General features: G+C 28.5%; 1 protein-coding gene and 1 long non-coding RNA gene across 2 annotated transcripts; one reads left to right on the forward strand and one right to left on the reverse strand.

Moving 5' to 3' along the window:
- The first annotated feature begins 379 nt into the window (after nucleotides 1-379).
- On the forward strand, nucleotides 380-22,771 carry LOC551098. Its single transcript, XM_623496.6, has 6 exons — nucleotides 380-604; nucleotides 4,388-4,617; nucleotides 15,169-15,301; nucleotides 19,607-19,740; nucleotides 20,303-20,495; nucleotides 22,050-22,771. The coding sequence occupies exons 1-6, from the start codon at nucleotides 541-543 to the stop codon at nucleotides 22,154-22,156; spliced, it is 861 nt and encodes a 286-aa protein (XP_623499.1). The 5' UTR covers nucleotides 380-540; the 3' UTR covers nucleotides 22,157-22,771.
- Nucleotides 1,515-4,381, reverse strand: LOC102654812. The gene is made up of 3 exons (XR_412025.3): nucleotides 4,079-4,381; nucleotides 3,717-3,834; nucleotides 1,515-3,601 (listed from the first exon to the last, which is right to left on the reverse strand). It is a non-coding gene; the product is annotated as an uncharacterized LOC102654812 (long non-coding RNA).
- Nucleotides 22,772-22,985: the final 214 nt, after the last annotated feature.

Here is a 22,985-nt window from a genome sequence, read left to right on the forward strand (position 1 = left end):
TTTATAAAATAATAAAATATTAATATTAATATTTATAAATATTATTATATTATATATTAATAATTATTCTTCGAATTAAATTTTTTACTCTATAAATATAAAATATAAAATATTAAAAAAAATATATAAGTTATAAATATATAAGTTATCTAATAATATAAACTTCTTCTTAAATGCAGTTTTAAATCAATGCAAATAGTTTAATTAAAATTCGCCGCTTTATATCATAAAGATATCAAGATACGTTATTCATTTCAGTTTCTGTCACTTATTGCTTATTTCATGCTATTCATTAATAAATCCGATATCGAAGATCACTCGATAAGCAAAAAGACAGTGAGTCTCCGCTCTATATTTTATATTCTATGGGAGTTGGTCGAACGATCGAAAAGCTTGGTCAGTTGTAGCGCCGACTCGGTTGGAAGTTGTGTAGTTTAAAGGCACACCACTGTACAAAATAGACGCACGTTTTTTCGTATTAAGTAACGTAGAATCAGTAACAATTTTGCGTAGAAATAACGCGAGAAAATTCATATCACAATGCCGCGCCAATCAACATATTGGGGAAAATTTGTATTCGTATATATTTTACATTTATTTTCATGTAAGTTGTACGCAATCGTAAACACCCACCCGGCCAGTTCATTCTGTTCTCGAATAGTGAAAATTACCGATAGTTTTTACATCGAAATATTACATGTCATAATAATTAATGATGAAGCATAAAGAAGCATTCAAACGTAGAAATTAAATTCGATTATTCGAAGTTAAATTTTAATAAATTCGTCTGATCGTTTTCATTCTTAGAAACATCTTGCATAAAATGTTTTATGTTTCAGAATTTGAATGAAATTTTTTTTAACGGTTAGTGTTACATTAAGAATATGAAAAAGAAACAAGTAATATAGCAAAATATATATTAATATACATGATATTATTTAATATATTTTTTGTATTAAGTTTAAGCAATACAAATGTACTATTAGAATAAGTAAAAGAATAATCAGAAAGAAATTTAGCAATCACGTTTAGTCAATTTTATTTAAAATAGATTGCTATTAGATAATTATTTATTATTAAGTGCAAGACTTGAACGAATTACAAAGTATATGAACGTGTTTACATTTTTCGCGGTTTTTTTAAAACTTCTCGCATATATTATACGTATTAAATTATATCATTTTCATTTATGACACGTATAAGATGTAACTTAAATTTTATTACATCTCATAACTGGAAATCGCTTGACATTTATCTAATCTTCCAATTATATTTAGCGATATAAATAATGACAATTATGAATCAAAAATAATTTAGCATATATTCCATTTTATTTAATCATTTTTATTCATAATAATTATAATTTATTTCTAAATTTTTAATTTTTCTTCTTCAATATTGATAAAAATTCACTTACAATTTCTTTTTTATTTATTTTTTTTTAAATTTGACAATCTTATACCATATTATTGAAAAAAATATTATACAAACTCATTAGCATTCTCTCTCTCTCATTTCTCAATTATCGCGTAAAATTAGAATTTTCAAAGTCGAAGCTGCGTAAAACGCGTTTTTCGTTCCTGCCATTTATTCGTTTTTTTTTTCTTCTCTTTCGTTTCACAAAGGCGTTTCGAAAGGACCTCTCGTGCGGTGAACGTTATATTCGGAAACGCGAACTGAAAAACCGATTTAAATTTCAAGCATACGCGACATCGACGGTGCACAAAGCAAAAAATGATTCCATTTTGACGACTGTGATTGGTTTCGCCGTTCGTATATGCTGCTTTTGAAACGTCTTAAAAGCCCCAGGAATATTCTGCGCGCGTGTTAGTAACACGCGCTTCCAGTGATCGATACAGTAACACCTCCCAGCAACAGGGTACTGCCACAAGTAGTTATAGCCGACTAAAACCTCTCCATTCTTCCGTACCGTTTCATTAGACTGTTTCGTGTATTTTTGACTCCATCTTTGTGCTTCTCGCTCCGTTCACGGAGTCTTGCCTACTGTAATACGTGTAATATCGGTTTTCGGGATCTAGATCGAGTAAATGGCCGGTAATCGAATTAATGAGATGATAATTGACACGGATACGTGAACCTTATTCCTTATACGACGACCTAAATTTCTCGAAGGAAGGAACGCGAGATTAATAGACACTTCCCTTCTGGCATGCTAAATTGTATCGATCATCCGGTTATTAATTGTTGCCCGATGATACGGCTAATTGTTGCTCGACACATTAACATCGACGGTTCGCGATAACGTGTAAATTCGATCGTACAGCCGGTTTCATTAATTATGGGCGAAAATTTATCGACCGAGTATATAGTTATACCGATCGTGGATACGATATACTTTGTTAAATTTATTCTCGAAGTTTTTATATATCGTTAAATCCTCGCTTCAATAATTTTCCTCGTGACTGTTTAATGTTTAATATGTCCGAAACGTGTAAAATATCATGTAATTTGTATTCATTAATTTAACTTACGATTTGGAATTAAATTTGGTACAGCCTGTTGTGTTTAATGCTTAATTCGTATCACGAATAATATTCGGTATTATTAACCAAGGAATTAAAATTGTTAATCTTTATTAATTTTCACTTCTACTACACAAATTTCGAAATTATTGAAATGTTTTTTCTACAATTATACTTTTTTTAGATTTTATAAATATTTTTCTATTTTTAACTTCATTTACACTTTCGTCACGCGTAGAAGAATAATAATTTCGAAATCGCATGGGATAGAATTTGAATCGAACGAATAATTTTAGAACTAATTTTCCGAATTTTCGAGAAATTAGTCGATAGTTACTAGAAATTCGTTCTTGAAAAATCTCACAATTTTACGAGTTAAAGGATAACTTTTCGAATTACGAGTTCGATCGAATTTGTTGTTATCGATCGTTCCTAACCTAACTTAATCGAATCTAACCTAATAATTTTAAATCACCGATACTCTTCGAAAAACGATTGTATCTCCATTTTTATTTCCATCGACTAGTGCATAAAACTTTGCCAAAAGCTTCTCAACTAATTTAATTTCCTCTTTCGTTTCCTATTTTTATATCCTCTTTCCTATTATTCGACGAGGCGTGATCTCGGCCGTCTAAATATTTCCCCATTACGATAATGGCGGCCAATTTTCACGGGACGTACGTGTAACGTGTATTTTATTAATTATAATTTTAATAAACGTATAAAGCGACAAGATTCGTTTAATCAGACTCGCGATGCTTTAAAGTTTCACGTCATTGACCGAGTTGACTGGATTTCCGCAGTTTGTGTCGTTCCACAAATTAATTAATGATTTTGTTTTCGATGTAGCCGTTTCGTCGTCGAATCGTAACGAGGCAAGTTTAGTTTATTTCCGTTCATTATATCCATACTCCTTCTACCTTTGACCATGCACAATAGAGATAGATTTCAGAATTAAATTAATTCGTCATTTGCGCTCGTATTATCATTCGAAAAAAAATTTCTTTCTCGATGGATTCGACGTTTTTTTTTCATCTCTCTCGTTTCGTCCATATTTTAAATAGTCGACAATTGAAATTTTTCTGTCTCGAGAAAAATTTTTTTTTTTTTCTTTTTTGCTGAAAAAATATTTCGAAAGTTGAAATCACATTTCAAGTTTTATATTCTTCGCTTATATCTCTATAACGCGTTTCACGAGATGCAATATTTTCATATAATTAAAATTATACATACGTGTGTACGAATATGTTGATCGCTTCGTGAAAAAGGATTGAACAATTTTAACTCGATGAAACGTTTTATAAATCGTGTAACATGTTCTCAACCGGGACAATGGTAGTTTTTTCTTTTTCTTTTTTATCAAAAGATGGAATTTTAACATGGAACATTATAATAAATTATGTTAATTATTCAAAGAGAGGAACGAAGTTATATTTATTAAGAGGTTATGTTATGTAGATACAGCTTGTCATAACGATATTCATTTCACTTTTTATATCTTCGAATTTGAATTATTTCGTGGAAATAAAAATACGAAAATAACATCGTCGTGCTCGTCGTATTCGAAAAATCTCGTCAATTTATCGTCGTCTTACCTTTTCACCTTTCAAAGTAACAATTTCGCAAAAATTCTTTTAATTCCTTTTCTTTCTTCAAAAAAGTATCTCTTTTAATTCTTTCAAGATTGGAAACTACAAAGAGAGAGAGAGATATTCGACGTTTCTGAAAATATTTTCCAAAATACGTATCGCGAGGAATGTTTTAAGCGGTGTCCGTCACGGTAACCATTCGTCCGCCAAGAAATTCCCTAGAATGTCCCTGACCGAACGAAGGCCCACCTCGAAAAGACTGAGAACGTTGTATAAACCTCTGTTAAATAAAACATCGCGCTTGCCGGCTTTCAGATGCAACTTCCTCCTCTTCGATGCAGATGCAGGCCCCGGTGCAGGTGCGACTGATAGCGCCGCGCTTTGTAACGTACAACGGTACGGCCACTATGCACTGCAATCATAGCGTACCCGACGAGTTCTTGCATAAAGTCGAGTTCATGAAGGATGACAAGAGGATATTACAATACATAAAGGACAGAAAACCGCCGTTTCACAGGGGCGAGGTAGAAGGAGCAAGCATGGAGGTGAGTTGCACGCAATTAACGCAGCCGTCCCCTCCACTCCACTCTCTTCTCCCCTCTCTTCTCCTTCCCCCTCTCCTCTCCCCTGTCTTTCAATTATGCAGTCTTTAAGCAATTGCGCAGTCATATCTCGTCGTCATCCAACTTCAATGATGATCTTCAAACCGAGAGTTTTTTTTTTTTTTTTTTTACGTTCTTTAAGGTTTTATAATTTTTCGATTCTTTTTTCCTTTCTTTCTTTTTTAATGGAAAGAATGGAAGATTGTATCGCGTAATTTTTTTTAAATACTTCGTGTTATGAAGGTAATTAACTATGTTTCACGATTCTTTTTCTTTCTTTTTTTCTTTTTAATGGAACTGGAGGATCCAGTTGGTTTAATCGTGCAATTTTCAGAATTTTTTCTCGCGTAATTAATGTTTCATAATTCTATCCGCGGTTTCTTTTTTCTTTTTCTTTGTTTTTCGATCGAGTGGAAGATTGTCGCTCAACAATCGCGTAATTTTTAGAATTCTTTTTTTTTTTAATTCTTTACGTGTTTCAAGTAATTCTTTTTTTAATAAAAGTGGAAGATTGTTGATCGTTTAATTTTTTAAATTCTTTGATAAATTTTTCCAGACAATTAATAAATTTCGTGTAATTTATAAATTTTTAAATTCGAGGTTTTTACAATCCTCCATTTTCTTTTTCTTTCGTTCTTTCTTTGTTCAATGTATGAAAGATCGTTTATTACGTTTCACATTCGAGATATAATTTAAGAGTTTATAAATTTATAATTTTACTCCCTTCCTCTTTCCAATACAGAAGTTAAAAATGGAGGAGCCAATAATTCTCATAATTTTTTCACAATTTTTAAAAATTATCTCTTCCTTCATCCTCTTCCTTTCTTTCTCTTTTCTCACTCACAGTATCTCTTTAATTCTCAGATCAATCTTCTCGCATGCATATTCTATATTTCTATATTCGATTTTATCAGCAATCGATATCTCAACAATTCTCACTTTTCGAACCCCATGACACGAAGAAAGATGTTTCGTATTATATCCATAATTTTTAACCCCGTTTTATCATATTATTCCCGAAGCTATATTTCATAAAACCCGCGTGTTTTTCCATATAATCCAATTATTTCCTCGTTCGAAACATTGTTAAATATCGTAGCGATTTACAATCCGTCCATTTCATTTCGCGCGATATTTTAATAAATTTCGCGTCTCCGTTCAATCTGGAGAGGTAAAAAATATTTATAACAATGTTTTCATCGCGTGTATTCGTTCCTCCACTCGTGGTATTTTAATTTTATATTAATTTTATGCTTTCTTATTTTTGTCCAATTCGTTCGATTAATTCTTTTACAATCCCTTAAAATTTCCCTGTTTTATCGACCGATATCTTGCATTTGTTCAAAGAGTTTCGTCTTTATTCGATGAAAACGATTCTCGTTTATTTTTATTTATTATTATTTTATTATTATTATTATTTATTATTATTATTATTATTATTATTATTTATTATATTATTTTATTAAATTATTTATTATATTTATTATAATTATTTATTAATTTTATTTATTATATTATTATTATAATTTTATGTACACAGGATTATTTATCACGTCCCTAAAAACAGGTTTTTAACGACATCTATTCACGAACATTGTACGAACAGAGGAAAAACGATAGCTTAATAGACGATCGCGTGTCTATATAGTTTTCGAAATTTTTCGATTGGTATTAATTATTGGTTTGGGAAAATTTAGAAAAAGGAAAAAATTCCGTTACATATTTATTTTCCATGTAAGTTTCGCGCAATTACTATTTTTATACGTTTAATAAACATTTAATACAAGATTATGTAATAATAGTTGCGGGGAATAATTATCGTTGGACGAGTAGTATGGGTCAACGTGATACGCGCCACGGAGGTTGGTAGAAGAGAAGAATAGGTATCGAGTGGTATAAGTCGTGCGTGCGACGAGGCAAGTAGAATGGGTCGGTCAAGGCGCGGCGAAGAATAAGAAAATTTTTCAATGAAATTTTTCCTTCCATTCAAAATTTTTTTATTCCATTATTTATCTATTTATTTATTGTGAGTGAAAAATTATTGGTTTAATCGTTAACAAACTAATTATTAATTAAATTGGTGTAAGTTTATTTGTGATCAAAACTGATTATAATATTTAGAAGATCGGAGAACAGTCGATAAAGTAGAGACGTGTTTATAATTTTCGTGCAATTATTATTTTTATTCTTTTGGAGAAACGGATAATTTAATTATAACAATTTTAAATTCTAAGTAAAAGTAGTATTGACTGATTATCGCTGGACAAGTAGTACAAGTCGTTTATGGTCAGGCTCGTGCACGTCTGAGAGTCGGATAAATGAAAAAAGTGATATAGGCTATCTATGATCAGACAAGTGGTATAAGTTTATTTATCGCCAGACTGATACGAATGAAGATCAGACAAGTAGAAAAAAATAGTGATGGTCGGTCAGGTAGTTTCATAATCAGAGACAAGTGGTATAATTGGAAATTTTTCCATTCAAAATTCGTGATATTATAGATAACTTTGTCTACGTGATATTTATTTTCATTAATATATAATTTTCGGTTCAATTATTATTTTTCTTATCCTTTTCGAGCGGAAAAATATCGGACAATTTAATCGCAATCTAACGATTTTAAATTTTAACGGTATTGTAATAATTAACAGTTGAACGAGTAGTATAGGTCAGACTGATACGCGCCACAGAATAAGAATAGTAAGTAGAAAAGAATAACGATGGTCGGCCAGTAATATAGGTTACCTACGATCAGACAAGTAATACGAATCTTTTATATTTGGACAAATAGTAATATAATTGAAAATTTTTCTACGTGATTTTTAATCTTCAATAATATAATTTTCGTGCAATTATTATTTTTTATCCTTTTCGAGTGGAAAAATATCGAACGATTTTAAATTATCGTTTATGGTCAGGCACATGCTTATCTATGATAAGGGCAAGTAGTACAAGTCTCTTATATGATAGATAAGTACAGTGAAAATGTTTAAAATTTTCCAAAATTCGCTGTAACTTCGTGATATTTATTTTTACATTTTTCGAATGAAAAAAAAAAACAATTTAATTTTAACTTTATTTTAAATTTTATAATAGTGGTATGGACTAATTTGTCGTACGGATATTTAGTGGTATAAATCATTTATGATCGGTCCATTCAGATAATAAAATCGAATCATATAAACTGAAAAATTAATTAGAATAAAATTACTACGAGCATAATGCATAACTTTATTTAAAACGCTTCAACGATATTCATTCCGTATTATATAATTATTATATAATTGACATATTGAACATTAAAGTTCAACATTAAAGTTAATCCGACGCTTTGAATAATGAATTATCGAGGTAACTTTATTCTTAACTTCAATCGTTAAAATTTCGCCCACCTCCGACGCCAGACACGGTTAGAAGGTCGGATAAGTAGGATAGAACGATAATATGTCAAGCGAAACACGGGCCAATCGCGATGCGACGAGTAGTAAAAGTCTCTTATAATCAAACGAGTAGTATAGTAGTCCCATTATAACTCCTTATAATAAAATTGAATCCAAATCGAAACTTTTTTTCTTAAAAAAAAATTCCTCGAATCGTTATTTTCTTTCTTCCCCCCCCCCTCCTCCCTTTTTTTTACCTCTTTTTTTACCTCCACGCATATTCGCATCGATATAATCCGATAACTTGATATTCCATTCTCCTCAGTTGTTAACACCGAAATGTACGAAAGCTCGGTCGATAACAACGCTTAATTTACGTGGCCATCGTGGTCAATAAAGTTGAACGAACATGCATCCAGGTATCGTTAATCTACCTCCATCGTGCATCGAGGGTCTGGATACCCGTCTGGTCCAAAAATAAATCACACGAGCTATTTTTAATTCTCTTTAATCTGCATACACGACCCCCTCCTCCCTCACCTCTATTCGTCTCTCTGTAAACTTATCAAGTCTTAATTAATAGGTTACATACACGCATCGCGTATTTCGAAAACCGTGTGTATCGAATCGAACGATACGATTCGCTCGAAAATTGACGGTTGGGTGCAGTGAGCGCAATCTGTGTATACTGAGTATACACAGTTTGATCAATCGTTTAATTTCCAATCGATCGCGGTCGATAACTTTCGCTTTAAAGCGGCGGGGCTTCGTTCCCTCGGGGAGGGAGGGGGGAGGAATTAATTTTTTTCGAATTTTTCCTTTCTTTTTTTTTTTTTGGAAATCTTTCTTCATTTGGATTTATTCGTTTCAATTTCTGTCAATTTGTGCGTGTTTTTTCTAAATCGTTGTTCAAGATAGTAGAGACAAAAGTCTATTATTTTAAATTTATGGAATGAAATTTTTTTAAAATCGTTTTATCATTTTTCTTTTTTTTTTTTACGAGAAAAAATTAAGTAAAGTTTTTTTCCTTTAATTCGTAATGAAAATTAAAAAAACATTTTTTGTGTATTGAAATTGATTAATTTGTTGCTAGAAATGCTATTAAAAATGGCAGCTTCAAGATTTTTGTTATAAATCTAAAAATATGTAAAATATATTTTTTTCAAATTTTTCTTATTGCCAATTTTTTTAAACAATTTTTCTTTTATGAAATGATTTAATCCATTTGAAAAAGAAAAATTTTAAACAATTTTAAAAATTTCATTCTAAAGATTTATTTATCCAAATCCTTGTGTAGGAACGAGCAATTATAATTAATATCAAAAAAAAGTCGAGATATCGAATTTCCACATATTAAACAATTTTTTTTATTATGCAAACAGTTTCGCGTGCACCAGACCAATTTGCAACAATTTCTTATAATAAACCCACGAATACGACGATAAAACGTGTAATTCTCCAATCTCTAATACGATGGCCCTCGAGCCAACTGTCCATGAATGGAAAAGTTTTCTTCTCCGAAGTTAATAATAGGAACAAAGTTGATGAAACGCGTATATATCGTAACGAAACTTTTTATTTTTTCTTTTTTTTCCCTTTTAACTCTAATTAAGTATACGAAGGATAAAGTTTTCATTCCAAAGTATTCATAACTCGATGATGATTACGCGACGATTATAATTATTTTTCGCGTTAATTTCCTCTTAATCGTTTCTTATCTTACTCTTTATTTTGCATTTTCTCGTCTCGCGTGTCCGAACATAATCACTTTATTTCACTCGAAACATTGTGTCACCATCTCGTCCAATCAGAATTATTCCACTCGCACGAGTGTATATAAAATGTCCTAAAAATATGACAACATCTCACATAGGGATTTTCATCGCGGCTTTATCAACGAATCATTAACGAAAAACGACTGGCCAATCACGGAGCGCGTAGCCTAGTCGAGCCGCAACGGTAGAGTTGGCTGCGTGCGGCGACCGAATGCGAACAAGTTCAAGCAACGTATCTCGAATAAAATTGAATAAAAATAAAAAATCGAATTATATCACGAATAATTAATAAATTATAATATTCAACGTACTTTCTTTCATTTCAAAGGTTACGAATTGATTGGTTACTCTTCTTTTGTTAATAAGTCGTTAATAAAATTTTTACAAAAGAAAATTTTCCTTGAAATTATCTCAGAAATCTTCAGTTTAGAAATATTCCAACATTTTTTGGGATATATTGGCAAATAGATAATAATATAAATATATTTAAAGATGTTTAGTTAGATTGAATATTTGTGTTTTTCGCACGTGTTAAAGAGAATTTAATAAAAAAAAAGGAGGAAATTGATATTTTTTCGTGTTTTATGATATGAACATATAAATTTTCTATACCTACAAATTTTCTAAGTGGATTACGTGTGATAAAATTAATATTGGCAGAGTCGTGTATTAATACACAAATTTACACGATTTGTACGCGATGTGAACGTGATTATAGAAAGTGAATAATGATGAAATTTACAATATTTGAATAAATGTTCCATTATAATAGATCCCTCGAGATATATGATTATTTACATTTGATCATATTTTACGTAATTTCGTTAAATATTGAAATTGAAATGTTGTTCGATTGGTCGTTCTTCTTTATTTGAGGTTATTAATCGTGTGTTTATTTTATGATTATATATAATTATATATTATTTCGAGAATAATCGAAAAATAGATAGATCTTAAGAAATACGGAACATTTGCAAATTTCTTTCTCTTTTTTATTTTTTTATTCGGTATTTGTGCAAACATATTTAGAGATGTTATCTTTTATGATATAATTCTTAACCTATTCATTTCTAATAAAATGATAAAATATAAGGAAATTTGTAAACCATTTGTTTTTTTTTTAATTTTTATCGGCAAATGTAGTAATATTGAAATTATTTTTAAAAGTAATGTCGAATCTTATTACTGAAAAAATTCTATCCATTTCTGAAATCATTATATTTCAAAATTTCACGTTTCTTGTATTTTCACAGATTAATTTTATTTTAAAATATAATTAATGAATTATCAATAAATTACTTCACAATTTAAAAGAGAAAATTTACTGTAAATTTCAATGTATAAAAAAAGTTCTATATTAAATTATCGATAATTACTTACGATAAAATTCTTCTCTCTAATTTTAATCTTCTTGAAATACATTCTTAAGTTCAACATTTTGAAATATTTTATTCAAATATTCACAAAAAGTTATTATACGATAATTCTACAATGAATTTTGCTTAAAAATTATATATATAATTGTAACAATACATGTATAGTGTCGAATGCCAACGCCTTACGACGACTGGACAATGAACTAATCGAAATCTGACTATATTTTGTTTACAGTGCATAAACGAGAATCGTACGAATCTTTCTGATGAAAATTTTGTATAAATTTCGTGTGACGATTTTTATTATTGTTTAGATTAATATTATTAATATTATTAAACTTAATGTAACCTAATTTCATATAATAATAATGTATAAAATTAAAAAATATCATGTACAGTTCATTCAATACATTGTTTGCTTATAACTCGATCTAAAAGCTAATTTAATTTAACCTAACATAAATCTAATTTCAACAACTATATCACACATATTAAAAATATCATGGTAAGAATATCACTGAACATATCTTTCTTTATAACTCGAAAGCTAACCTAACTTAACTTAACGTACCTTTAATTTCATATAAATGTTATCACAAACAGAAAAATATTATATACAAGTATCGAATGTATCTTTGCTTATAACCTAACCTAATTCGAAAATTAAAATTTAATCTAACATAGTTCTAACCATAAAAATCGATGAGAAGGATGCTTTCGTAAATAATTATTCGCAAAAAATTTTATCAAATTTGTAAAATCATAAAATATCTTTAAAAAAAAAGATGTAACTAAATTCCACTACGTAATAACAAGGGATAAAATTCGGTACAGAGGAAATGGATGATATCATCAATTATACATAGCAGTTTCTCGTACTGTGTTAAAGTTCGCCGCGTATTCGTGCATCGTGCAAACGATTCACCTTGCTTTACGAGCCGCATTGTTCCCGAAACGTCGAGTGTAACCTAGAAAAAAGTGACGCATACTCTTTATACGGCCGTCTAAACGCGTTTATCCTGTCCGCAGTCCCTGATACACATCCAGTCGAGAATTCTGGCTAACTTTAGCAAAAATGAACAGTGGATGAACAAACGGAAAAGAGGAGAAAAAAAAAAATTCTGATAGTACACTCGTTCAATGATCGTTACAGTATTATTTAATATTCAATATTCATAATTGTTTAATGCTCGATTGGTTTCCATGGTTCTGCAATAGTCTTTCGTCGATTACATTCATTGCCATTCTTCCTATTTTTTTTCTTCTTCCTTTAATGCTACGCATTTTAACGAGAAAACAAGAAGTAAAGATTTAAATTGAATTGAGACGTGATAAAGGTTCGATGAGAGAGATGCTATTGGAATAATTGTTTTTTTTTTTTTCTTTCGTAAAGAATTCGTACGGAGTGGATTGTTGCACTTTTTCTTAATAAACTGGCTGCAATTATGTAACGAAAGATAAAAAATCGTGAAAATGCATTTAATGAAAGTCGATCTTGTTGCTTTTTTCAAATGAAGGCTTTGTGATTATTGTTACGAAAATATAATGAATGAAAATATTATTTAGAGACATTTATTTTTTCCAGTGAATTTTCTTTCTTTCGATCGGTTATTTTTCAATCATAATAATTATTTATCGAAAATATAACCATTTCTTTCTGCATATTTGCAATAAAAAACAATTCAAAATTTTTCAAAAATTATATTTTTTAATAAAAATTACAAAACTGATAAATTCAAATCTCCCGCGTTTCAACAATCTTTCTGAAAGATTATTCGAAGAAGAGAATTTGATGAAAAATTCGATAAAAATTAAAATTCATCGATTATTTTATCATTTTATCGAAAATAATCACACATATATAGAAACAATTCAAAAAAAATTTTTTTAAATTATATCTTTCAATAAAGATTTCGAAACTGATAAATTCAAATCTCCCGCGTTTCAACAATCTTTCTGAAAGATTATTCGAAGAAGAGAATTTGATAAAAAATTCGATAAAAATTAAAATTCATCGATTATTTTATCATTTTATCGAAAATAATCACACATATATAGAAACAATTCAAAAAAAATTTTTAAAAATTATATCTTTCAATAAAGATTACGAAACTGATAAATTCAAATCTCCCGCGTTTCAACAATCTTTCTGAAAGGTTATTCGAAGAAGAGAATTTGATGAAAAATTCGATAAAAATTAAAATTCATCGATTATTTTATCATTTTATCGAAAATAATCACACACATACTTTTTTTCTCAATATTATATAGAAACAATTCAAAAAATTTATAAAAATTATATCTTTCAATAAAGATTACGAAATTGATAAATTCAAATTTCCCGCGTTATCTTTATCTGGAAGGATATTCGACGAGAATTGCGCAAAATATCGTTTACTTATCCTTTTACGAGAACACATTTATTATACTCTATCGTTACACTGTATACCATTACCGTTATATCCCTCTTATGTCACTTCATTTTCCGTGACCGTTTCTATAAAAACCTCATTTCACATATTTCTCCACCCTGTATCGCTGTATGAAACAAAAATCCTCTCCCCTCCTCTTTCTTCTCCCATCCCCTCCCCTTCCTTCTCCCCACGCGTAGGCGCTCACGTGACCTGGAATTAAATAAAACATCGGTTTCCCAAGCGAGGACAAGAGGAGGCGAAACCGCGAAGGCGTTACAGGAGGAAATTGAAACTGCAACCGGTATTAACGTAGCCTCGTGTTATATCGAGGATAGACAATATCGAAACGGACTTCCTTAACCAAAGCCCTCGATACAAGCGCATCGAAACATGCAAGTTTAATAAAAATAACGCGATATCCTCGATTCGTGACATATTCCTTTATTACGTGCCTCGAAAACTGGTTCAATCGAGCGGAAATAGAAAATGGGAATATAATACCGGTGAAAGATTTTTTTTCTTTTCCATCTTGTTACTGATCTTGTTGATTTTTCGCGTTTATTTATTTCTGAAGCAAAAGTTTGAAAAGTTTCGTTCTAATTGTCTAACACGCAAAACTGTATTTTCGAATTTTTAGACTGTGAATTTAACGCGAGAGAAATTGGTTATGATATTGTGGAAAATAATGAAGAAAATTTTATCATCGTTTTTTTTTTATAATATGATATTTCATGTATCAATTATTCGTGGTAATCTCATTTATGGATACAAATATCTTGTAAAAATGTTGTAAATTATGCTAAATTGATGTTACTGCATCATTTTATCATTTCTCTTTGTGAAGAGAAACACGAATATCAATTCAAATTTCGTAAGAAAATTAAGCAAGAAAAAAAATGCATTCTTTTTTGTTTTCATATTGTATTTACTAATCAAATAAGAAAAATCGATTGCTTATCGCTAAATCCAAAAATTTTTACAATCGAAATTTATTAATTCTCCTATACCTTCTATCTTTTCAAAATGAATGATGCAATAAAAGGATAAGAATTGAATTGCATGATCGAACATCAAGAGATCGAGAGACTTCTTATCGAAAGTTACAAGATCAAAAACACATCGGAAAGAAAAAAAAAAAAAAAATTCTTTCATCACCTCTCACACGATCCACTTGTAATTCTAGAACATTCTGTAGATAAGATTTCTATCTTTGGGAAGTAATTCCTTCTTTCGCAAACTTTCTTTCTCCTACTTTTCATTTCTTTCCTTCTTTGTTTCTTTCTTTCTTTCTTTTTCGTAATATCTCATGGCGTATATACTCTACGCGATCAGTGGAACGGTCGTTTGATCTATTTTCGAGAGATCGATACAAGCGTCCCTTTCAACCATGCTCTCGACACGCAAGAGGCAATAATGGCGTGGGTCACAATAGTGAAGGGCTCCGAACGACTTATACGCGCAAAAAACAGTGGTTGCGTGTTATTTAAGAGGTCTTTAGAAAACCGATCGAAGCGACAGTCGGTAACGATACATCACGTTTATTTTACAGCATTTCGAAAATGGCACGACAATCAAATTAAAGAACTTACGTTTCGAGGCGTCCGGCTCGTATCATTGTCTGGTTACGATGACGACTCCTATTTATACCGAACACTCGGAAAGCGTTCCAATGAAAGTTATAGGTAAGTCGTATTCTATATTACATGTATTTAATACGAAAAAGTTTCATGGTAAGTAGTTAGTTGGTAATACCATCGGTAGATAATATCGTCTTGAAAAATCGTTTATTGCATATTTTTGAAAATTGAATCATTATAATTACAATTTATTGTGAAAATTGAATGGACAATATGCAATTTTGATAATTTTTATTCAACTATGAAAATATTTAATTATATCAATATATTAAATTTATTTATATTTTTTTAACCTAATACATTGTATTATCTTATTATATTTATTACAAAATTGAAGAATAAAAAAGGAAATTAAAGAATTTTGTTTCAATTATAAAAAATTATAAATAATAATAAAATAATAATAAATTAGAGATATCAAGTAAGTTACTAAAATTGTTCTTTTAAAATGATATTGCTCATGGGATAATCTAATATTTTGTCTGAATAGATTGAGTCTCGTTTACTGGAAGACACCTGTCGAACGTTTCTATTAACATGTTTCAGTATTGATAGAGTTTCCATTAAGCTTGATGTGATGACAACGATACACTATAATATAAAACGTTTTCTATATTGCAAAATTTTATATTTTAAATTATAATGAGAAATTTTATATTCTGTAAATTTTTTTTATAGAACAAAAAAAAAGAAAAAGACGCAAAGTTTTGCAATAAATTGAAATTTAAATGCATTGCTAAAAAGTTCCTTTATTAGAATAAACTTTTATTCAATTAATTTGCTGCGACTTACTAACTTTGTACTGTGAATTAATCTCTGAGAGAGAATTTATGCAAAATTTATCTCTATCTATTTTTTTCTTCTTCCAAATTATTCAAATCATTGAAATCTTCCAGATCTCAAAAGATAACACGCTGAAACTTGAAAGGTTAAGGATCCAAAAATATCTAGCTTTATGTATTATTTTATGTATCTTCCTTTACAAGTAACGACGTCATAGATATACAGATATCATCTTAGTTGACGTGCATTGTCTCATTATTTATCTTTCTTTATTGGACAAATCCAATCTATTCTATTCCAGGTTAGGTTAAGGTAATAAGCAAATAAACATTATATGCATGAAATGAATAGTGAACAATTTTTTATTGCAACATATATAGAATGTTGATATATTCATGGAACACAGTTTGAATTGATTCTAAAGGTCAAAACAAATATTAAAGTTGTTATAAAAGTCGATTTATTTATTAAATTATACGCAATTGAATAGAATGCTATACGTATAACTTTATCTTTGTCTTACTGTCATATATCTGTCTCGCTTCATCTAATACGAGTTTAAATTGCTTATAATTTGATAAATAATGTCTCAATCGACATTTTTGCATATAAATTTTTATGTTTGTATCAACTTTTGTATTTGTTTTGATTATAATCTTTAAAATTTTAATATTTCATTATCCAAACATGTTTCATGAATATATCACAAGTTAGTATATATAAATGATCAAGGTTAATAATAATAATAACACTTTCGAAATGAATAATTGAAAATACTAGTTTACTCATATAATTAAGAAATAATTATTAATAAGAATATTAATATTAATCGATAAAACTCATTACGATAAACAAAAGGCACGTAATGTATACATAACCAAGATAAAGACAGTTGACAAAGACAGTTGACTTTTCTCATTCTATGCTGGAAAATTACCTGTTTCATGTATACTTTTTACGTAAGGACAAAGGAAAACGTTACATAAAGTTATAAAACTTTTCACAACAATTTTGTTCTTATTTTTATAATGTAAAGAATACGCTATGGCAATTTGTCGTCAAAAAACTGGGACACCTTTCATATTCAAATTAAAACTCGATATAAGTTATTAAAGAAGATACAGAAGTTTAGAAAATTCCAATATCCTTCACTATGTATTTTATACATAAGTCAATATTATAGTGTATGTCTTCTTGAAAAGCGACATAAATAAAAAATTAACTATGAAATAACTTTAAAACGATTTAAAAAATACGTAAGAATATTAAAAATGGAAATTCACTTACTTCACATTACTCGGTATTCTACTGATAAAAGATATTATGCTTTCTTTGTTTTAATGATGCAATAAGTATAAATTTTCCACCAAGTGTGCAATATGCAAATTGTGAAATTAATTCAATCTTAAATATTCTTTAAAGTTAAAAAGAAAATTTAAAGATACAATTTGAATCCATTTTTCAAATAATTTTTTTCTAATTCATCTCCAAACAATTTTTTTTGTTTAGTTATTACTTGTCTTATACAAAAATTGTTCAAGAAACAGAAGATTATGAAAACAGTTTATGTAATAGTTTCTTTCTGATAAAAATTTTTTATATATGTAAGATTAATAAAATTGTAAAAGTCAAATTATCTTTAATGAAAAAATATCAAATTATCATTAATGAAAATATTTAATCTCAATAATTTTATTATGATATATATTTCATTTGAAAATGAATAACATTTTAGAAATCATACTGTAATAAAAAATTCACTGAAAAATACATTTTCTCATCAGTTATTCTTAATTTAAATGTAAAAAAATGTAAAAAAATTGAAATATTGAAATTGTACATTGAATTAGTTTATTTAGATTAGGATAGAATATAGGTTAGGATAGAGAATAAAAGAATATAAAAATTAATATTAAATAGAATATAAAAAATTCTTAATTTAAATGTAAAAAAATTAGAATATTGAAATTGTACATTGGATTAGTTTATTTAGATTAGGATAGAATATAGGTTAGGATAGAATATAAAAAGAGTTAAAATGTTGAAATGCATTTATTCTATAATCTATAATATTCTATAATATTATAAACTTTCAGAATTTTTAAATATTTTTATGATAAATGATAATATAATTTAGATAAAAAAAATAACAAGATGAAATTTTGTCAAGTAATTGTCATTGACAATTACAAAAAATACTAAAAGAAAATGTAATGCAAAAGTTGAATTTTGAAATATATACATTGCATTAAAAAAGTTTCTTTGCAATATAGTTATATTTTAACAAGTAAGACAGAAAGTTTTTGAAAAATTGAAAAAGTTACGAAACGCGTAAAAATACTTTTGAACTTCTAATTAAAAAAATTCTTGTCTTATAAGACGTAAAAACATATTGACTAAAAAGAATATCAAGAAATTTATATATATATTTAAATCGATATTGAAATTAAATAAATTAAAATAAAAAGATTAAACGAATAAAAAAATTAATGAAATGAAATGAATTTATATTTCATTATTCAAGAAATTGTAAATTCTATATTTGTTAAAACTTGGATACTTTAAATATTTGAATTCATGAATTTTAAAGCGAAAAAAATAAATAACATAATTATACGCACATATTATTACGCTTGTTAAACGCATAAAATGAGGTTGACATAAGTAGACTTCGTTGAGTACCATTCTATCTTTCCAATTTTTATTTCACTATAATTAGATTGAGAATTTTTATTATTATAATTTTTGTACATTGAATTTGTCGAATCAAACTTTAATTGATATTAATTTTGGCAAAACTATGTAACTGTTAAAAGTCTTATTAAATGCATTTCACATAACCTAACATTTTCTCTCTTTATACAAAATATAATATATGTATATAAAGAATTCTATAATTTTCATTTTAATTATAATGAACATAATTGTATTGTATATCTCATATACCTTCACAGTTTTCCAATTAACGCTTAACAATTTTATAACAAAATTAAACGAAAAATATTTGTCTATTAATATTTTTGAAGTAAGATATTAAATAGAAAACTTGAAAGATAAAAGATGCAAACTTGGGAGGGGAGGTTCATCCTTGCATCAATCGATCAGCTAATTATGCAATCGTTTCCTATACTGTGAAAAATATAATCGCGATAGGACACGACTTCTTTGCAATTATAATATGCTACCGAGGCATAAAAATTGTTATATAACTTTTATCGGTATAAATCGTTGATTGCATACAGAGTTCCACAGTTGACTTAAAAACAACTGTGGAAGGGAGAATACATTTGCAAGCATAATTTGAAGAAGAATAATTGTTAGATATGAACTTTGTTCTTTCTTCGTTAAAAAATCAAATAAAGATCAAATATTTAGTCAAACTTCAGATTACATTAGATTAAGTTCATATTTTTCTATTACACTCCAATAATTATTGAACTATTAGGTTAAGTTAGGTTAAGTTTATATTTTTCTATTGCACTATTATAATAATCACTAAATTCTTCTTTATTATAATTCTCAAGAATAATTCTATTCTAATTAGTATTGTTGTGAAATTGTGTACAGTACCACAGACTGAAAACCCGAAAATTACGTTCAAGAAAAACTCGTACGTCGTAGGTGAAAGTTTAGAGGCGAATTGCACTTCCTCGGCTGCACATCCAGTTCCTCATTTGACTTGGTATATAAACGGGAAGGAGGTGAGTAAATATCAAAGATAACAGGCATACTTGTGTCTAATAAATCTCGATGAGATGAATTCATTTTTCACTTATAACATCACTCACTTAATTATGATAGTCTACACACATTTTTTCGATTTCATTTTGTTACGTTTTTATTCTTACGATGAATCGAATTGATATTTAGAAACGATTAGTTATCAACAGTGCGATAACTTTCAGATTGAATAAAAAATTATAACATTTTATGTTCGATGATGTAAGAAAATTTTCCTATTTTTGATTTTTCTTTAATATTAACATTTTGTTTTGATTATGATTCTTCACAGATGAAGGATATTTCTTATATGAAGTTATAAATTAAACATTTAAATATTAGAAATAAAAAAAATATTATTTTATGAAAATTTTATTACGAATAATGCCACTTGTTTTTTTTAATGCCATTGTAACATCGACATTCGTTTTCGCAAAACATTAATCCGTCAAAACTAACCTAATTCTTATGTCACGATGCGAGAAATTTTTTATAAAAATTATAACCAAACACCATAATGTTTTTGTTTGCCTGTTATATTAGGTGGATATCAGTCTGGTAAATCACTATCCTCACACACATCACAAAAACCAACTGATGTCCGCTACTGCGAAGCTGGTGATAGAGGTTTCCGCGTTACACACAGGAACAAACGGTAATTTGGAAATAAGTTGTCACTCGACCATCCCAGATTACGCAGTGCAGTATGCCGATATAAAGAAGGAATCGGTCACGGGTAATTATTCGACTCGATTTTATAAAATAATTTTTATTCTCCTTTCAATTCTCTATTTTTTTCTCCCCATTTCTTCGTGGAAACGATTTAAAATTATAAATCAATTGCAAAATATATATCAATTTGCAGATAGATATCTACTTATCTTTCATAAATTTTATTAATTGATTCGAATTAAATCCATATAGACACTTCCGATATATTTTTTATAGTAATTAAACGTGATTGAATTTTAATGTTTTTAAAAAATAAATTTTTCGAACTCTTCACATGATCATCGTGTGTAATATATTTTCAAAGTTCAATTTTTACATACACAATTTTTCTCACTCATAAATATTTGCAAACACTGTATTTCATAAATCATATTTTTTTTCACCGTATATCGGTTACCGAACACTCATTTTTAGTGAACTTCCCAATCAGATTTTCGAATTCTATTCAGCCCGTATGCACACAGCTTATTTATTTGCAATATTTTTTTTTTTTTAACACGTACACGTTTCGTAAAAATTGGCTCGCTTTAAAAATGAAATTTGCTTTTCAAATGGAAACTCATACTTTCTAGATGGGAATCAATACACGCAAGTATTAGGGCCGATTTACAAACGAGGGAAGGGGAATTGTACACGCGAACAATTTCTCACCCATTTTTTCCATTAAAAAGCATTTCTCTACTTTAATCTCATAGTCGTGAGATTTTCATCTCAAATACCTTTTCCATCGTTCATGTAAGGCATACTAATGAATGAGATGCGTAACCTCAAAAGTAGACGTTCTAATTAACTCGTTTGAAGACCTATTGCATCACAGGAAAAAACGTCCAATTAGAAATAGCAATTGCGAAAGTTATCCATAGCTTCTTCAGTGCCATCTAGCTGCATCTAATCTCTAGGAATATTTTTTTATTTCTACTATATTTGATTTTATAATAACAATAATATAGCATTGCAATTATTTTAATTATTAAATGTGTTAAGAATATTACATGCAATGTAAATTAATCTTATAATTCATAATAGATTAAACGAGAGATTTATCTTATCTATCTGCATAGGGAAATAGAGAAAAATACCATACGATGAATACTAGTGATTTTTAAAAATTTTTATTAGTTTATTTTCCAATAAATTACTTATTTAAAAATATTTTTCAGAATAATAGTTACAAATAATGAATTTTTTTATTTGTAATAAGATAATAATATATAATAATATATTGAAAGAATATATTTAAAAATTATTTATATTTTTCCTCATAAAATATGTCAGGGAATAAATGTTTATGTTCATTGAAAAGAAATTAATTTTTTCTAATCATCTAATTCTAATCATCTAATATAGCAAATTATTAAAAAAAATTTTAAATTTATTCTTTAATATTTTAAATCGTAATATTTTTCTATTGTACTATATAATAATCAGCATAAATCATCTCAACTGCATTATTTCGTATTCGATGTTAAATTCCACAATTAACATAAATCTTTAAATATCTCATATTTTCGAGTCTCGCGTTTCTAACGTTAGACCTACTTTTTATTCATTGTTTCAGTGAAAATTATGTCGATGGTCGAATCCTCAGCACCAAATATCGCGTGGGGATGGCCCCTAGCTACGTTACTGTGCATACTCTGCGCGATGCACAAGATCATTCCTTAATAAAAGTCAATTGCTATAGGATAATTAAACGAAAGAAAAAAAAAAAAGAAACTAAAGAAAGAAGAAAAATACAGGAAAAAAAAGAAAAAAAAAAAAGATGTGTAATATACGTAAACGAGGAGAAGAATAAATACAAGTGGAAAAAAAAAAGGGAGAACTTGTGGGAAGGGGGGAATATATATATATTATATACATACATATATATATATAAACATATATATATATATATATTAATGAACGAACAATCACAATGTCTTCCTTGATTATACCGAAATACACGGGGGCAGCGATTTTATTGTCTTGCAGAAATTTTATAAACTCATATAGACGCGGCTTCTTCGTGCAACTATTTTCGATTGTCGCTTGTATCGATCGTTATCTATTTCGCGAAAAATATTGTCGAATCCGGAGGGAGTATTCCGTTCGTTTTTCTGGTCATTTCGACCAGCACAAGTTTGGAAGAATATGACCATCGAAACGACGATAGAAGAAAAAAAGTAAAACAAAAAAGAAAAAAAATAAATAAAAAAAGAGAGAAAAGATATCGTAGTAAATAGTAATTCGCCGGTTAACAGTGATTTTTTTCTAAAAAGGAAAATACAAAAAAAAAAAAAATATATACATAGGCTACACACACGGGCGCATTTTTCTTCTTCATCCTCTCATGATATCGACCGCAAGATTAACTCGTTCACCATTATTCTATATTTCTATATACTTACTGGATTTAAAATCTTTTAAATACGTTGACACTATATCATAGAATACTTTATTCGCTCGTATTCGAGAAGAATTTATTATATTCGTGAAAATATATATATATACGAAA

The sequence above is a fragment of the Apis mellifera genome, linkage group LG6, assembly GCF_003254395.2.
Source record: "Apis mellifera strain DH4 linkage group LG6, Amel_HAv3.1, whole genome shotgun sequence".
NCBI lineage: Eukaryota > Metazoa > Arthropoda > Insecta > Hymenoptera > Apidae > Apis > Apis mellifera.

What these genes read in the sequence shown, in the direction of transcription:
- LOC551098 (XM_623496.6), top strand. Translation starts at nt 541, where the DNA reads ATGCCGCGCCAATCAACATATTGGGGAAAATTTGTATTCGTATATATT. An exon ending in CGTTCCAATGAAAGTTATAG is followed by an intron (nt 15,302 to 19,606) that starts GTAAGTCGTATT and finishes AATTGTGTACAG; the next exon opens with TACCACAGACTGAAAACCCG. An exon ending in GGTATATAAACGGGAAGGAG is followed by an intron (nt 19,741 to 20,302) that starts GTGAGTAAATAT and finishes CTGTTATATTAG; the next exon opens with GTGGATATCAGTCTGGTAAA.